This window comes from Nelusetta ayraudi, unplaced genomic scaffold (assembly GCF_046127955.1).
Source record: "Nelusetta ayraudi isolate G7.1 ecotype Tasmania unplaced genomic scaffold, CSIRO-AGI_Nayr_v1 ptg000011l, whole genome shotgun sequence".
Taxonomy (NCBI): Eukaryota; Metazoa; Chordata; class Actinopteri; order Tetraodontiformes; family Monacanthidae; genus Nelusetta; species Nelusetta ayraudi.
Genome location: NW_027466061.1, coordinates 8304535 through 8318499, shown reverse-complemented (window position 1 = coordinate 8318499; position 13965 = coordinate 8304535). Strand labels below are relative to the sequence as shown.

General features: G+C 41.9%; 2 protein-coding genes across 4 annotated transcripts; both read left to right on the top strand.

Moving 5' to 3' along the window:
- Window positions 1–21: 21 nt before the first annotated feature.
- On the top strand, window positions 22–5785 carry LOC142884684 (palmitoyltransferase ZDHHC20-A-like). Of its 3 annotated transcripts, none has more exons than XR_012926196.1 (12): window positions 22–315; window positions 1587–1613; window positions 1696–1790; window positions 1905–2025; window positions 2307–2376; window positions 2562–2594; window positions 2735–2855; window positions 3273–3405; window positions 3490–3788; window positions 3886–3947; window positions 4028–4079; window positions 4259–5785. XR_012926196.1 is itself a non-coding variant. In XM_076020506.1 (12 exons), the coding sequence occupies exons 1-12, from the start codon at window positions 198–200 to the stop codon at window positions 4072–4074; spliced, it is 1041 nt and encodes a 346-aa protein (XP_075876621.1). In that variant the 5' UTR covers window positions 148–197; the 3' UTR covers window positions 4075–5785. The 3 variants fall into 3 exon arrangements, 1 of the variants encoding a protein (XP_075876621.1); XR_012926195.1 differs by having other exon boundaries at window positions 4236–5785; XM_076020506.1 differs by having other exon boundaries at window positions 148–315; window positions 3490–3616; window positions 3702–3788; window positions 4028–5785.
- A 1243-nt stretch (window positions 5786–7028) lies between these two features.
- On the top strand, window positions 7029–12035 carry LOC142884199 (organic solute transporter subunit alpha-like). The gene is made up of 8 exons (XM_076019718.1): window positions 7029–8087; window positions 8312–8463; window positions 8582–8655; window positions 9485–9643; window positions 10407–10518; window positions 10599–10745; window positions 11108–11213; window positions 11294–12035. Exons 1-8 carry the CDS (start codon window positions 8012–8014, stop codon window positions 11452–11454), a joined length of 987 nt encoding a protein of 328 aa, XP_075875833.1. The 5' UTR covers window positions 7029–8011; the 3' UTR covers window positions 11455–12035.
- Window positions 12036–13965: the final 1930 nt, after the last annotated feature.

Genomic DNA, 13965 nt, shown 5'->3' with positions numbered 1-13965 from the left:
TGGTTTTAATCATCCGAGGAAACGCAGAGTGACGTAGGCAACGTGTGACACGCTACACTACTTCCTTTGACCCACATTTCAGAAGCCCAATAGCTCGGGACACTGCGAGTGGGTGCCCGTGAACTATCTTGTCGCCGCTGCGTCTTTGGCTCAATGGATATGACGTCACCGAGCCTAATGTGTCAGTCGGATTAAAGATGGCGCCCCGTCATGCGCTGCGCTGCTGCCGCCGGGCTCTGAGCTGGATACCGGTGCTGTTTATCAACCTGGTCGTCGGCTGGTCCTACTACGCCTATGTGGTCGAGCTGTGTGTCTGTAAGTGCTGCCACCTCCACCGGCTGTTTCGGCGTCTGCGAGGCAGGAAATCCGCATCTGGTGACATTTTAGTGTCTATGCACCACTTTGTATTAAACTTGCGGCGGTTGTGGTATTTAAAAACCACCTCCTGGCTGCGAAAATAACACGCCCCGTAAACGTCAGGGCATTGTTGAGCCAGATGCTTTTATTTGTTTCTTTCGTGTCATTTAATTGTCAAATTGTCAAAATTGTCGGAATGGTCCAATTGTTGTCATTTACCCGTGACGTGCTTTAATACGATGAGACGGTAAACTTGTTCTGCGGGAGTAGCAGAGATGTCGGCTGTGTTGTTTATTAAATAGCAATTTATTCTTCTAACGTATAATTCAAAGTTTGAATGCAGCTTCAAAAAAATAAAATAAATAATAATAATAATAATAATAATAATGATAATATGTATATATATGTATATATATATATATATATATATATATATATATATATATATATATATATATATATATATATATATATATATACGTATCATTTGTTCTGCTATTGTCATTCTAAAATTGACTTGCATTGAGGTGCATTAAAGTTATGAGTACAAAGATGAAAAAAAGTTCATTTCAATAAGAAGTCAGTTTTGGAAAATGACTTTCTTGTATCATAAAGCTATGAGACATGTTCACACAATTTAACCATCCTGGGTGTCACGTGATCCACACTGTTTATCGGCGTGTACTTGGATTGACACAAACACATCAGTCATTTAAACAGTTGGTGTGGTGTGAGCGTTTAACGTTATTCAAAATAACTATGTAGCACTCGTACACAGCGTCTCAGTGCCTATTTACGCATGAATTACGTTCCCTCCAATGACGTAAAACACATCTTTCTTCCTACCAGTCACGTGTTTTACAAGTGTCAGCACACTTGCCTGGACTTGGCCTTATGGCCTCGTTCTCAGCTGTAAGACCTGAGTCTGCAGCGTGGATCAGCTGAGTGTGCCGTGACACTCTGTGCTCTCACTGTACCTTTGTTACAGTGGCATGGCGTTGGGACGGATGATCCCATTATGAGGCTCGCAGACAGGCTGCACTGATGTCTCCCAGTCAGTGGCTGCGGTGGGAACAGGGACATCCCCGCTAACACAGGGCTCTCTGTCACAGGGGGGCGTCACCGCTGGCCGTGCCAGCCTGCTGCCACATTGTGCAAGATTTTGTGTGTATTGCGCATTTGTGTGTTTCCTTAATGCGTACTAATGTCTCTTTCTTTACCTCCTCTAGACACAATCCCAAACAATGCAGAACGAAGTAAGGAGTATTGCAGTTCGTCAGAGATTATTGAATACTTCGCCAGACATTCCAACTACAAACTCTTTCCTCTGTTTTCCAGTCAGCTATTTGGTCGTCTTCCACATTTTCCTCATGCTGTTTATATGGTCTTACTGGAAAACGATTGGGTCCAAAGCAACTGGCCCTTCAGAAGCTGTAAGAATCCCTTCCTCATTCCCAGACTGTTTGCTCTTTTTTCATTCTGATATGAAATAGATTTACAGAGCCACATTGTTGAACGTGTCGGTGTGTCTTTCTCTCTGTCGTTAGTTTATTTTGCCCAGAGCAGAAAAGGAGTTATATGAGCGGGAGGAGCGCGTGGAGACGCAGCAAGAAATCCTGAAGAAAGTGGCGAGGAGCCTGCCTGTGTACACTCGCACAGCAGGGGGAGGTGAGGCATCCAGCACAGCAGCACAATAAGCAGGTCGGGCTTAAAGATTCTCACCGCAAACAGCAATGGCCTCTTTTGTCGACCATTTCATTTTGTCAAAATTGCCCAGTGGTCGGTGTTGAAACTGCATCAAGGTATTGCAACCTTCCTCCGTTGCGGTTTGGGCCTCTTCCCGTTAATAATAGTCACCGTTCCTTGGATTTTTTAAATATCCTCTTTCAAACCATTGTATAAAAATTGCATCTGGCCTGACTTTTTTTTCTCCATCTTTTCCCAACAAGCTATCCGATACTGCGATCACTGCCAGATCGTCAAACCAGACCGCTGCCATCACTGCTCCACTTGTGAGATGTAAGTGCTCCGTGTGCTGTGTTTGAACAATTTTTTTATTTTTTTTAGAAGTTCTTTATATTCCCTAAAGAAAGACTTTATTATTATTATTATTGTTATTATTATTGAACATTCCTGTATGCAACATTTCCTCACCCAGTGTGTGGCCCAGCTTCACAGGTGAATGCTTTCTTGTTTTCTTAAAGGTGTGTGCTGAAGATGGACCATCACTGCCCCTGGTAGCTTTCTTTTTTCATTGAATTATGGATTTTATTTTTTTTTTCAGTTTTCAAGATGCTTTCATGTCTGAAGTAAATAAATAATGGCCCATTATTTCAGCATACTTAAGTAAACATCTGCTGTTGTTTGCTCCATCCAGGGTGAACAACTGCGTTGGCTTCTCCAACTACAAGTACTTTGTGCTGTTCCTGGCCTACGCCTCCATCTACTGTGCGGTGATTTGCGCCACTGTTGTGCAGTACTTCATCAAATTCTGGACAGTAAGTGGTAAAAACATCCTCTTTTTGTTGTTTTGCCACCAGCTTCCATCTGAGTGCTTTAGCTTTTTTTTAAGCATTGGCGGCCAAATTACAGTTGTACACGCTGGTAGGAAAAATAAGATTTATGGAATTCATCATGCTGACGTTTTTTTTTATTTTTTTTTTTATAGAGTGAGTCATGGCTAATGTTGATGCATCAAATCGGTGAATTATCGGCATGAGCTCCATTTTTATACCCATGTCACGAGATCAGAAAGCAGAGGGCTCTCATCAGGAAGCTGTATTTTGCAGTATTTTCCTAATGGAGTGACGAAAAACATTACATCATTGCAAAAACACAACCTGTTCTGTCGGAGGTTGTTCGACCAACTATCTGCTGGTGAGATAAACCCCTCTGATCTCTTCCCACTTCCACAGAAACAGCTCCCCGACACGCACGCCAAGTTCCACATCCTGTTCCTCTTCGTCGTGGCCGCCCTCTTCTTCATCAGCATTGGCTCTCTGCTCAGCTACCACCTGTGGCTCGTGGGAAAGAACCGAACGACTATAGGTTTCTGTCGGCCGCAGCAGCACCTGCATGGTTTTGGGAAAAGGTCCTGCTCTCACTGACCGTGTGTTGTGTCCCTCCTGTCAGAGGCCTTCAGGGCTCCCGTCTTCGCCAACGGCCCCGACAAAAGCGGCTTTTCTCTCGGCTTCAGTCGAAATGTAGCCGAGGTGTTTGGAGACCAGCCAAAGTACTGGATGCTGCCTGTTTTCTCGAGGCAAGTCCACTTGGATAACATTAATCTAGTCAACGTCGGTCAGTAGCCACTCCATGCTAACATGCTAACTGATTCCCCCTGGCAGTCTGGGTGATGGGCAGTCCTTTGTTACCAGATTGGTTCACATAGATCCCGAACAAGCAAACAACATCCTCCAGCAGAACGGTAAAATGTGAGTACATCCCTCTAAAAAATGCTAAACCGTAATTTTTTCCATTGAGTTCATCTTGGCTGGATCTTTTGAATTTCTGATATGACATTCATCTCAGTCCGCCTGATGGGGAGTCCAGACCTGGTGTTCACTCATCCGACAGCAGCAAAGACAAAACTGGTGTGTTGCAGATGCCTTTCCTTCATCTAGTGTCTATAAGTCAAGTGTGTTTTGTTAACTGGCCTGCTGTGTCCTGTCAGGGGCAGAAGCCCAGATCGTCTCGGTCACCATGGAGAAGGAGCCCTAGAGCAGGTTTGTTCAACTTGAGAATAGAAAGTAGTCAAAAAAGCATGGATAAAAATGTTTCTATACTTGCATGAGGTGGTATTTTGGGCAGTTTGAAGAATATTTCACAAAATTTAACAGTGGATGTAGCAGCCAGCACAAAGTTATGTTGCATCTTATCAGAGTTGAGCATTTTGGATCTGCAGTTCTGGACACTGGATCACCCTCCAGGAATCTCTTCTATGCAGCCGCTTCCACAGATAAGAGGCTTATCTTTTCCTTGAAGCACAATGCATTGCCTTTAATTGGCACAATTGACAGCAAGTGCAGCTGTTAGACTGAGAACAAACCTGCCAGAATACACACCTTCTTGAAGTGACCTGCCACAACGGAAGTTTTGCACATATTTGTAGGGAAACGTAACTTTTGCAACTTTAACTTACACTCTGTTTTGGCTTTAGTGTCCTGGCAAAAGTCAGGAGAGGAGCAGCGTCGATGCCTTAAGCCAGGAGCAGCAGCACCTGCACAGGAGCTGTCAGCTCTCGGCCAGCGTGCTATAAAAGGAGCGCCACGGCAGGACTGTTCTCATGGTGCCACCGACTCAACAACCACCTCAAAGACGGGATTCACAGGTTTTTGTCTTTGCTTTGAACCAAAGGCATTCAAAATTGCGCCGCTACGCTAACATTACATCTACCGTGTCTGCTTTTGTTTACATGGGTTCACCCTTTTACATTTCAGCTTGAGAAGCGTCTGTTTGTCAGAGTTAATGAAGGGATAATGCCTAAGACTCTCATGGCACGGTAGGAGCTAGTTTGCAGGTATTTTTTCAGCAGCAAGCTCAATACATCAGATTCAAATGTTCAAGCAATTTTCAAGACCGGCTGTCCCAAAGTTTTATTTATTTAATAAATGTGATTGAAAACAAACAAACAAATAATGTAAAAAAATAAATAAATAAAAGTTTACACACTATATTTTTATTTATACATTTTCCAATATTTATACAAGTTCTATAAGCTTAAAATGTGATGACCAAATCCACTGTAAGAAATCTTAAACTAGTTTGTTTACCTTATATCGGTTCTTCTCTAGACCACCAGCTCCAAACTATTGAAGGGCCTTTTTGAATTGCACTAAAAATATTTATCATTTAACTCAAAACTCTTTTCAATGATTTGTTATTTAACATATGTCCTATTTATTTAAATGCTTTCTGTGTGTTGTATGAAGTGTTGAAGGTGTCGAGGGTGACAGTCTGCAGGATGTTCTCTCTTCCAACATCTTGCCCCTTTGTTGTTTCATGCATCTGTTTCATCCCTGCACGTCATGAAACTAAACCTGTGTGTTTTTGTACTGTATAATTAATAAAAATAAGAAAAAACAACATTTAAATCAAATAAAAGGAAGTTCAGGGTCATTTCAGCTGCTTTGTCCTTGAGGGCCGAGCAGAATAAACGAGATGTTCCCATAAAGCAGTTACGACCGAACGCAGTCGTGTCATAAATGCCACAGTCTTCCAACACGTCCCGTCACATTTCAGCGCTCCTCTGCTGTAAATGATGCACTGAGGGGTGAGCCGTCGATGATGCCTTCAGGTAACACTAAGTGTGATGTGTGTGAATGTACCTTACGCAGCTTCACTGTTAATAAAAGTGATGGCACAATATGGTACAATTGTTTACAGTTGTATCAGCGTTTGTTCTGCTGCAATAAACATAATTTAAAAATAAGTGTGGTGTACGTTTTTCATTAATTCAATGCGTTTACCTATATCCCTTGTGTCTGCAAAGCTAATGACTATCAGCAGTAATTATTCATTTTTATCTCATCATTTTGACTCACCATCTACATTTTGAGGCGACACAGTGTAGATGGTGGTGCAGTAGTTAGCACTGCCGCCTCACAGCAAGAAGGTTGTGGGTTGTGGGTTCGATTCCAGGCCTGGGACCTTTCTGTGTGGAGTTGGCATGTTCTCCCTGTGTCTGCGTGGGTTCTCTCCGGGTTCTCCGGCTTCCTCCCACAATCCAAAAACATGCATGCGATTTGAATTGGGAACTCTAAATTGACCGTAGGTGTGTATGTGAGTGTGAATGCAATGAATTGGCGACTTGTCCAGGGTGTCACCCTGCCTTCGCCCTATGACAGCTGGGATCGACTCCAGCAGACCACCGTGACCCTAAGTGCAGGAAGAAGCGGGTGTTGAAAATGGATGGATGGATGGCTGGATCTACATTTTAATTCTTTTTACTGGTGGAAATGGGCTTCCATAGATGCCACATCAAATGCAGGTCAATGACTTCCTCTGCATGCTCTGCTTTCAGACGATGTGCACTAAAATACACAATTCTAGAAACCAGCCCTTTCTGATGTCACAAAGATGGTTGATACCTCCCCCAGGTCTGTGAAAATTGCCCCATACGGTTCATCTAGCCACCCTAAATGTTAAGGTAGCAGGAAAGCTGTTAATCGGGTGCGCAACATGCTATTTTCAGGGCTAGGGCTACTAGATAAGGCGACTTTACTGAAATTTGAAAATATGTCCAATACAGGATCTTTTAAATGTTTTGAAAGCAACAGACTTAACATTAACAAAAATGCTGCGGTAACTGTGAACAACAACCAGGGCTGGGTACTCCATTTGTGCAGTGTCACAGGTAGAGTGCAACAGACTTGAGCCCAGAGGTCTGACCCTTCGTCTGGGCTGAGATGATGTGAGCCAGAAATAAGACGCAGCGCGACGCTGGGAAGAGAGGTGAACAACCTCGGTGCCGTGGACTCTCCTTAACAGGGCAACAAATGAAAGCACAAACGTGTCAATGCTCTTGTAGCGGTGAAGCCTTTGTCGCAACCTTGTAAATAATTCTTCAGGACTTTTTATTGGGCTGTTTTATGGATACTAACACACTCAAGGATCTCTAGCTCTCTTTAAATTAGGATTTGTTTTATTTGGCAGTTGTGAAAACTAGCGGGTTTAGTCCAATCTAACATTTGATTACATGTCTTGCAAAAATGAGTAGTTGGAATTAAATGCTTGTATACTCATTGGTCTTCAAAAGTAGTGAAAAATGAATTAATGTTTCAGATAATAGTTTTTGGTCAGTGATTTTCACATGTTAATATGCCAGATGCAATAATAGGACAGCTGCTATAGAGTTTGTTGCATTTTGTTTCTCTTTAGATGGAAAAAGTTGAGAGATTTGATCTCATGCACAGGTGTAAGTGTAAAATGATAAGAACCCAAACAAGCAAGTTGGACGATCAGGTCAGAAACACATTGGGTGTCTCCTGATGTCGCCTCGAAGAAGGAAAGGTTTAACGTGTGAACCCTGGACCTGGAGCCTTTTCTGTGTGAAGTGTTCATGTGCCTCCACCATCCAGGAGGGTGAGCTGTGATCATGTTAATACATGGATATATGCTCAGTCACAAGTATTTTGATGTACGTTCAAACGTCAAGACAAATTGAAAGTCATACAGTTGCACGTGATGCAGCAGTTCCACCCTGGTGGTTCAGACTGAGGAAGAAGTCCACTGCAGACTATCATTGCCAAGGGGCAGTTAGGGTGCAATAAAAGCAGCATTCATTATCGTTTGAGCTGAAATATATTTGTTTATAGCGACTCACACTGTGTGGGAGGAGATCAACACTCCCTGCCAAAGTTCAGCCCTTCAGACGCGCTCACTCTGCCGCCTCTCACTCTTTTCCCTCTGACCCCGGTGGGCTTTTAACGATTCCAGTCTGTGAATGAATCAGCGGCAGCCCTTACTTACACACCTGCCAGGCCTCCCGCACTCCACAGAAGCCACCAGCGGAGTGAAGTACACCTGCAGCTACTGGAAGCTGTGACGCTGTGATGTGAAGACGGATCGGACTTGTTCCCACTTTGCAAGCTGACCTGAAGAGACTCCCTCACTGTAGGCTGATTTTTATACTCATCACGAGGTGCATCGTCGAGCCATGGAGAAAGCCCCCAACAACACCATCCACCCGGCCTGTCTACAGGAGCCGCCGCTGGCCATGGAGGTCATCAGGCGTAAGTGGCCGACATCCCGCTGGCTGATTGGTTTTCCTTATCAAGCAGCATGAGACAACAACAGTTCAGCGAGCCGTGTCGCTGCTTAGTCTCTCCCCGTCCCTTCAGTATTCTGGCATTTTGTTTCTTTTGGGCAGATGTCTGAAACTACAAATTCCAGTCACTGCTACTGTTAAACATGTATTTGTAACCCAAACACTGTCTGTTTCTTCGTGTCCGAGCAGAGATGGATGCTTTCAATTTCAGCCTGTACATCATGCTCAGCTGCATGTCCTGCATTTCCCTGCTGCTCTACCTGGAGCAGTGCATCTACATTTACACAAAAAATTCCTACCCCAAGAAGACCACCATCATCTGGATAAGCGGCGCAGCACCAGTAAGAATTCACACCTGTTGATATATATGTGTGTGTGTGTATGTTTTTTTTTTCAGTTTGCCAGTTTAATATGGTTTGTTGAACTGTGTGATAAATGACATTATCATTCATGTTTCAGGTCATTGCCACAATGTCCTGTTTCGGCTTGTGGATTCCGAGGGCAGTCATGATCACAGACATGACCTCTAACTGGTGCGTTGTTTTGTTTTTGTTTTTTCTTCATATAAACCTTGGAGTTACAAAAAAATATCTTAACCATCTCTTTTAAAAAGTGTGATGCAGTTAGGCATTAATACCTTGTCTTTGGTAGTTGACAGAGAAGAGGAAAGACTTCTTACACACTCAGTAAATAACTATTTTCTTTTTTTTTTTAACCGAGTGACAGATTTGCCTCTTAGATTTTTTTTTTTTTTTTTTAGAAGTATACTATTTAGGTCCTTTTAGCACTTTGAATTGACTAGTTTATTCCTTTATTGTCCTTTGAATATTATTTCATGTTGTGTTTCCAGAGATATACTGTTAATGGAAATTCTAATCAGTACTGAAGTCTGTTGTCTGTGAGGTCAGTGACCTCAGCACTTCTTTATGACATGGAAGTACATTCTTTATTTCTACTTCAAAGGCATTCTTCTTTATTAAACATGCATGGAATAAAACAAAAGCAACAATACACAGACCTGTAACTAAACAAACTGCCTCTAAACCTAACTATACCTTGTTAATAGCAGAATGACTTGCAGGGTCAGTGACATCTTGTGTCAACGCTTTATTTGAACTCAATGATGATTACACTTCAACTACGTCAATGAATCATTACACATACGAGCCTTCAAGCATACTTGAGCAAAAATGTGGCAAATCTTCACAGGATTTCGCCCGCTAGCAATAAATTTAATGGGTTTGCAGCAGAGTTCAGCTCAGTTTAATGCTGCAAACTCTGCAGCTTCCCATCGCTCTCATGTGTCGTGGCAAACCGTCATTTCCATAATTGTGAAGGAATAATTGTTTTTTTCCTCTGCAGTTATTTTGCAGTGGTGGTTTATAAAGTTCTGATGCTGCTGGTGGAGGAGTTGGGGGGAAGCACAGCTTTCCTGCAGCGCTTCTCCGGGACGCCCTTCCGGATCAACACTGGGCCCTGCTGCTGCTGCTGCTGCTGTTTACCTCGTGTGCCCATGTCACGGTGTGTCAACAAACACTGACTATTATTTCTTCCTATTATCTACTTTGCCTTGGCTTTTCTCTGTTTTTTATGGTCTAATGTAGTGTTTTTCAACCACTGAGCCACAGCAGACTATTATACCGTAGCACACTAGTGTACTCTGAGATGTTGTCAGGTGTGTCGTAATTACTTAATTGGTAGCACTTTATTGGTCTACTACTACTACTACTACTACTACTACTATTACTACTACTACTACTACTACTACTACTACTACTACTCCTACTACTACTACTACTACTACTACTACTACTAATAACCACAGTCTCCTGACTGCACTTTATCAGCTTTATGTGCATCTAAACAGGCCCAGGTTTCTCACTGAGTGAGTATAAATGAATGAAGAGACTATATTGCCATTATTAGGCTTAAATATGTCAGTTTTAATATTTTTGGTTGGTGGTGTACACAGGGTTTTGTTCAATGTAAAATAAATGTGCTGGGGCTAATAAAAGGGTGAAAAACACTGGTCTAATGTGCTTTCAGGCATGACTTTATGTATTTTTTCATAGTTATTTTCTTTCTCACTTTTTTTGTAGCTACCCTGTAGTTCCAGAAAAAAAACTGTACAAAGTGTCAAATGTTAGCATTTGCAAAAATCAAGCTAATGCCTTTTACTGATTTCTGCTAAATCTAACATTGCATTTGATTTATTCATGCTTATGTGCTTTTATGTATTGGTTTACCATCTGAGCAGCACTAATTCACCACTTCCTCTCACCAGGCAGCTGCTCTTCTGGCTCAAAGTGGGTGCTCTGCAATATGCAATCCTCAAGACGGCTCTCTCAGTTCTCAGTGTGGTGCTATGGACCAATGGCAACTTTGACCTCTCCGATGTAAGTCCTGACAAAGGTTCAGGACTGCTTTCACCCCTCCTAACAGCAGCGGAGGGAAATTAAACTTACTTCTCTTGCAGCTGGAGATCACTGGCACAGCCATCTGGATCAACCCTTTCATTGGCGTCCTCACCATCACCTCTCTGTGGCCAGTGGCCATCGTCTTCATGAACACCAACAGCCTTCTGCGTAGCCTCAATATTGTTCCCAAGTATGCCATGTACCAGGTAAGGTTGTACAGCGTTTAAATTCTGCTCTGATTTATTATTTTAAAAAGCAGAAATAATTTTGTCAGAGCGTTCCCATTATCAAAAAACAAAAAACAAAACGCACAGTAGATATTATCCAATGGCGTAATATTGAGCTCCTGCTGAAATACTTGTCCAACTATTTCACGTCATGATCAAACAACCTTTAATGCAGCTCATGAGTTTCTATCACACCAAATGCCAACAGATGTGATGCAGATTTTAATGAAAGTTCACTGGCTGCTTATGATTTCCAAATGTTATACACAAAGACAATAGCTTAAGGCGAAGCGATGCTGTGCACCTCTGAATACAAGTAACTGTTTTTTTTTTCTCCTCAGCTGATTCTCGTCTTAAGCCAGCTGCAGACATCAATCATCAACATCCTTTCCCTGAACGCGACCATCGCCTGTGCTCCCCCTTTCTCCTCTCAAGCTCGCGGATCCTGTAAGAAACACCCACACAATGTGTCTTTCTTCATCCATCTCTGAAATTGTGATACATCTCTGCATCTCTCTGCCCCTCAGTGCTCAGTCAGCAGATGATGATCATGGAGATGTTCATCATTACGCTGGTCAACCGCTTCTTGTACCGCCGCTCGTACGAGCCGCTTCCCTCCGAGACGCACGACAACGACAAGAACAACAAAGCCAACCTCAGCGCTGCTCTGATGGAGGCGGATGTCTGAAAGGAAAACAGCATAGGCCAGCACTGCGCTTTCATGGTTCATAACATCAGACTATAATTGGTTCAACAAACTCTGGCAAATATTTTTCTTACCGGATTCTGACAGTAAATCACCTTTACAGGAGACAAATCCTACTGAAATAACTAGTTTTTCTGAGGTATACAAAAAGCTGTTCTTAAAAGAGTTGCTGGATGTAATTGTTTACACTTTTTAAAGCGTTAAAAGTAAAAATAAATGTTTATAACTTCCTGACTGAGGATATGTTAATGTCTTTGAAATGTCTTTGTCCAAATAACTTCATATTTCCTGACCTGGCCAGCATAAAAGGGAAATATGATGAGACTTTTTTTTCTGGTTGGACACTGTGGGAGATTCTGAATACTGCAACAACAACAAGCAACCTTAGAGTCTACTGCACCACTGTGTCATTCTTTTGTCATTTAATTTGTACTACCTAGTTTAGAAATAGTTTTTATTTTATTTATTTTTTTTTAAAGAAAATAAAAAAAAATATTTTAATTAAACAAATTAAAACACTAACCTATTGGAATTGAAATATTAAAAACGTTCCCTCCACATGTTCCAAAAACAAGCTCCGATTTTATAATTATTTTTAACTCAGTAACTTGCAGCTATACCGTAACGCTCAGCTTCAGTTAATTTACTCGAACTAGACAAGAGTGCCCTCCTGTGGCCAAAGTAATCCACTGCATTTCTAAAAGCAAAACGAAAAAAACAATTTAACAGAAATCAGACATTATTCTTATCATTACAAAAAACAAAATAAACAGCACTTAAATCGAACAATCAAAACATTTCTCTTGACTGATGAGTTCGTTTTGAGCGTTCCGAAATGTCTGATGAATTATTTCATTTCATTCGAAACTATCACAATACAAGTACACCGATGTTTACACAAATGAGGTGGAGGTTTAAATTTGAGGAAGGCTGATGCAAAAAAATGTTATTGTTTCATCATCTATTGTTTCACGTCCCTGACTCACTGGGGGAAACTGATAGAACAAAATACCAGGCGTTGTTGGTTAAAAATAGAGATTTATTCATTACAGATAAATTAATTATTAACTAACACGTGCGACTGCAACTGATGTCAAAAGTTACCCCCAGCCCAAATCGAGTTACGCACACCAAAGGAATACAATTACAGGCCAACTTGCATCTGCGAATAGGAAAAACAGCTGTCGAAGCTCATGATTAGCAGACTCTTCCGGTCATTGGCAATCTTTAAATACCCCGGACGAGCGTTTGTTCTGGGATCGCGTCAATCAGAGACCTGGAAGCAAGGCGCAGCCGAGAAGACTGCGAGGAAAAGGCGGGGCTAAAGCTATCACCAACCAATAGTTCGGTAGACCGGGAGGAAGAGGCGGAGGTGAAGCTGTTAGATCGAGTTCCGCCCACGGATGCAATACAAGAACTGGATACCAGACACGGATGTATAATAAGAACTGTTTTTTCGGGGGCGAATGAATGAATGAATGAATGGGCCGTTCTTACGAATTGGTGCAAACTGCTGTTCTCGAACAAAAAACAAATTAAAAAAGCATTTAAGAATGCACATTTTAAATGTTTACTAAGATCCTGCAATTATCAGTTGAAACCCAAATTAATATTTAAGATATCAGGATTCTTTGTAAAAGGGCATGATCAACTTTATGCATTTTACAAAGAAAAGTTGGATTCAGAAACCAGTGATTCTGATAAATCACATTTGAAAAATTTGTTAAAACCTATTTATCCAATCCAGACCCTAAACCTAACTCCAATCCCAACCTCAACCTCAGCCCCTACTCCAACACCAACCCTAACTTCAATCCCAAACATAATGCCAGCCCCAACCCTAAATCCAACCCCAAACCTAACTCGAACCTGAATCCTAACCCTAATCCTACCCATAACCCTAACCCCAACCCCAAACAATCCTAACCCAAACCTTAACCCCAGCCTCAACTCTAAATCCAAACCCCAAAGCTAACCCCAGCCCCAATCCGAAACCCCAAACCTAACCCTAACCTTACCCCCACCCCAACTCCAACCATGACCCCGGCCCCAACCATAACCCTAACCCTAGTCCGACCCTGACGGCAACAATAACCCTATCCACAAAGCCAAACTACCAAAATAATAATAAAACAACAACAACAACAACAAAAACTTTAATCTGCCTGATACTTACCAAAATGACAGTCCTATCATAGTTCAGCGTGACACTGATTGGGAGAGAACCAAGAAGACCATTTGTCTTAAAATATATATATATTTAAAAAAACAAAAAAAAACAAAAAACAAAACAAATTTCACCGTAAACCTTGTGCAATTTCTGCAAAAGATAAGAACAAAGTGCATGAGATTTCTGCAGTTATGTGAAACGTCTGTGGTGATTTGTGATAGCTGACTTTGTGTCAACATCTGTGTGTTCACAGCCGCCCCAGTATTTACATTGAGGGGCCCCAGCCGGACCGTAACTGCACGTACTGTATACTTGGAAGCTAT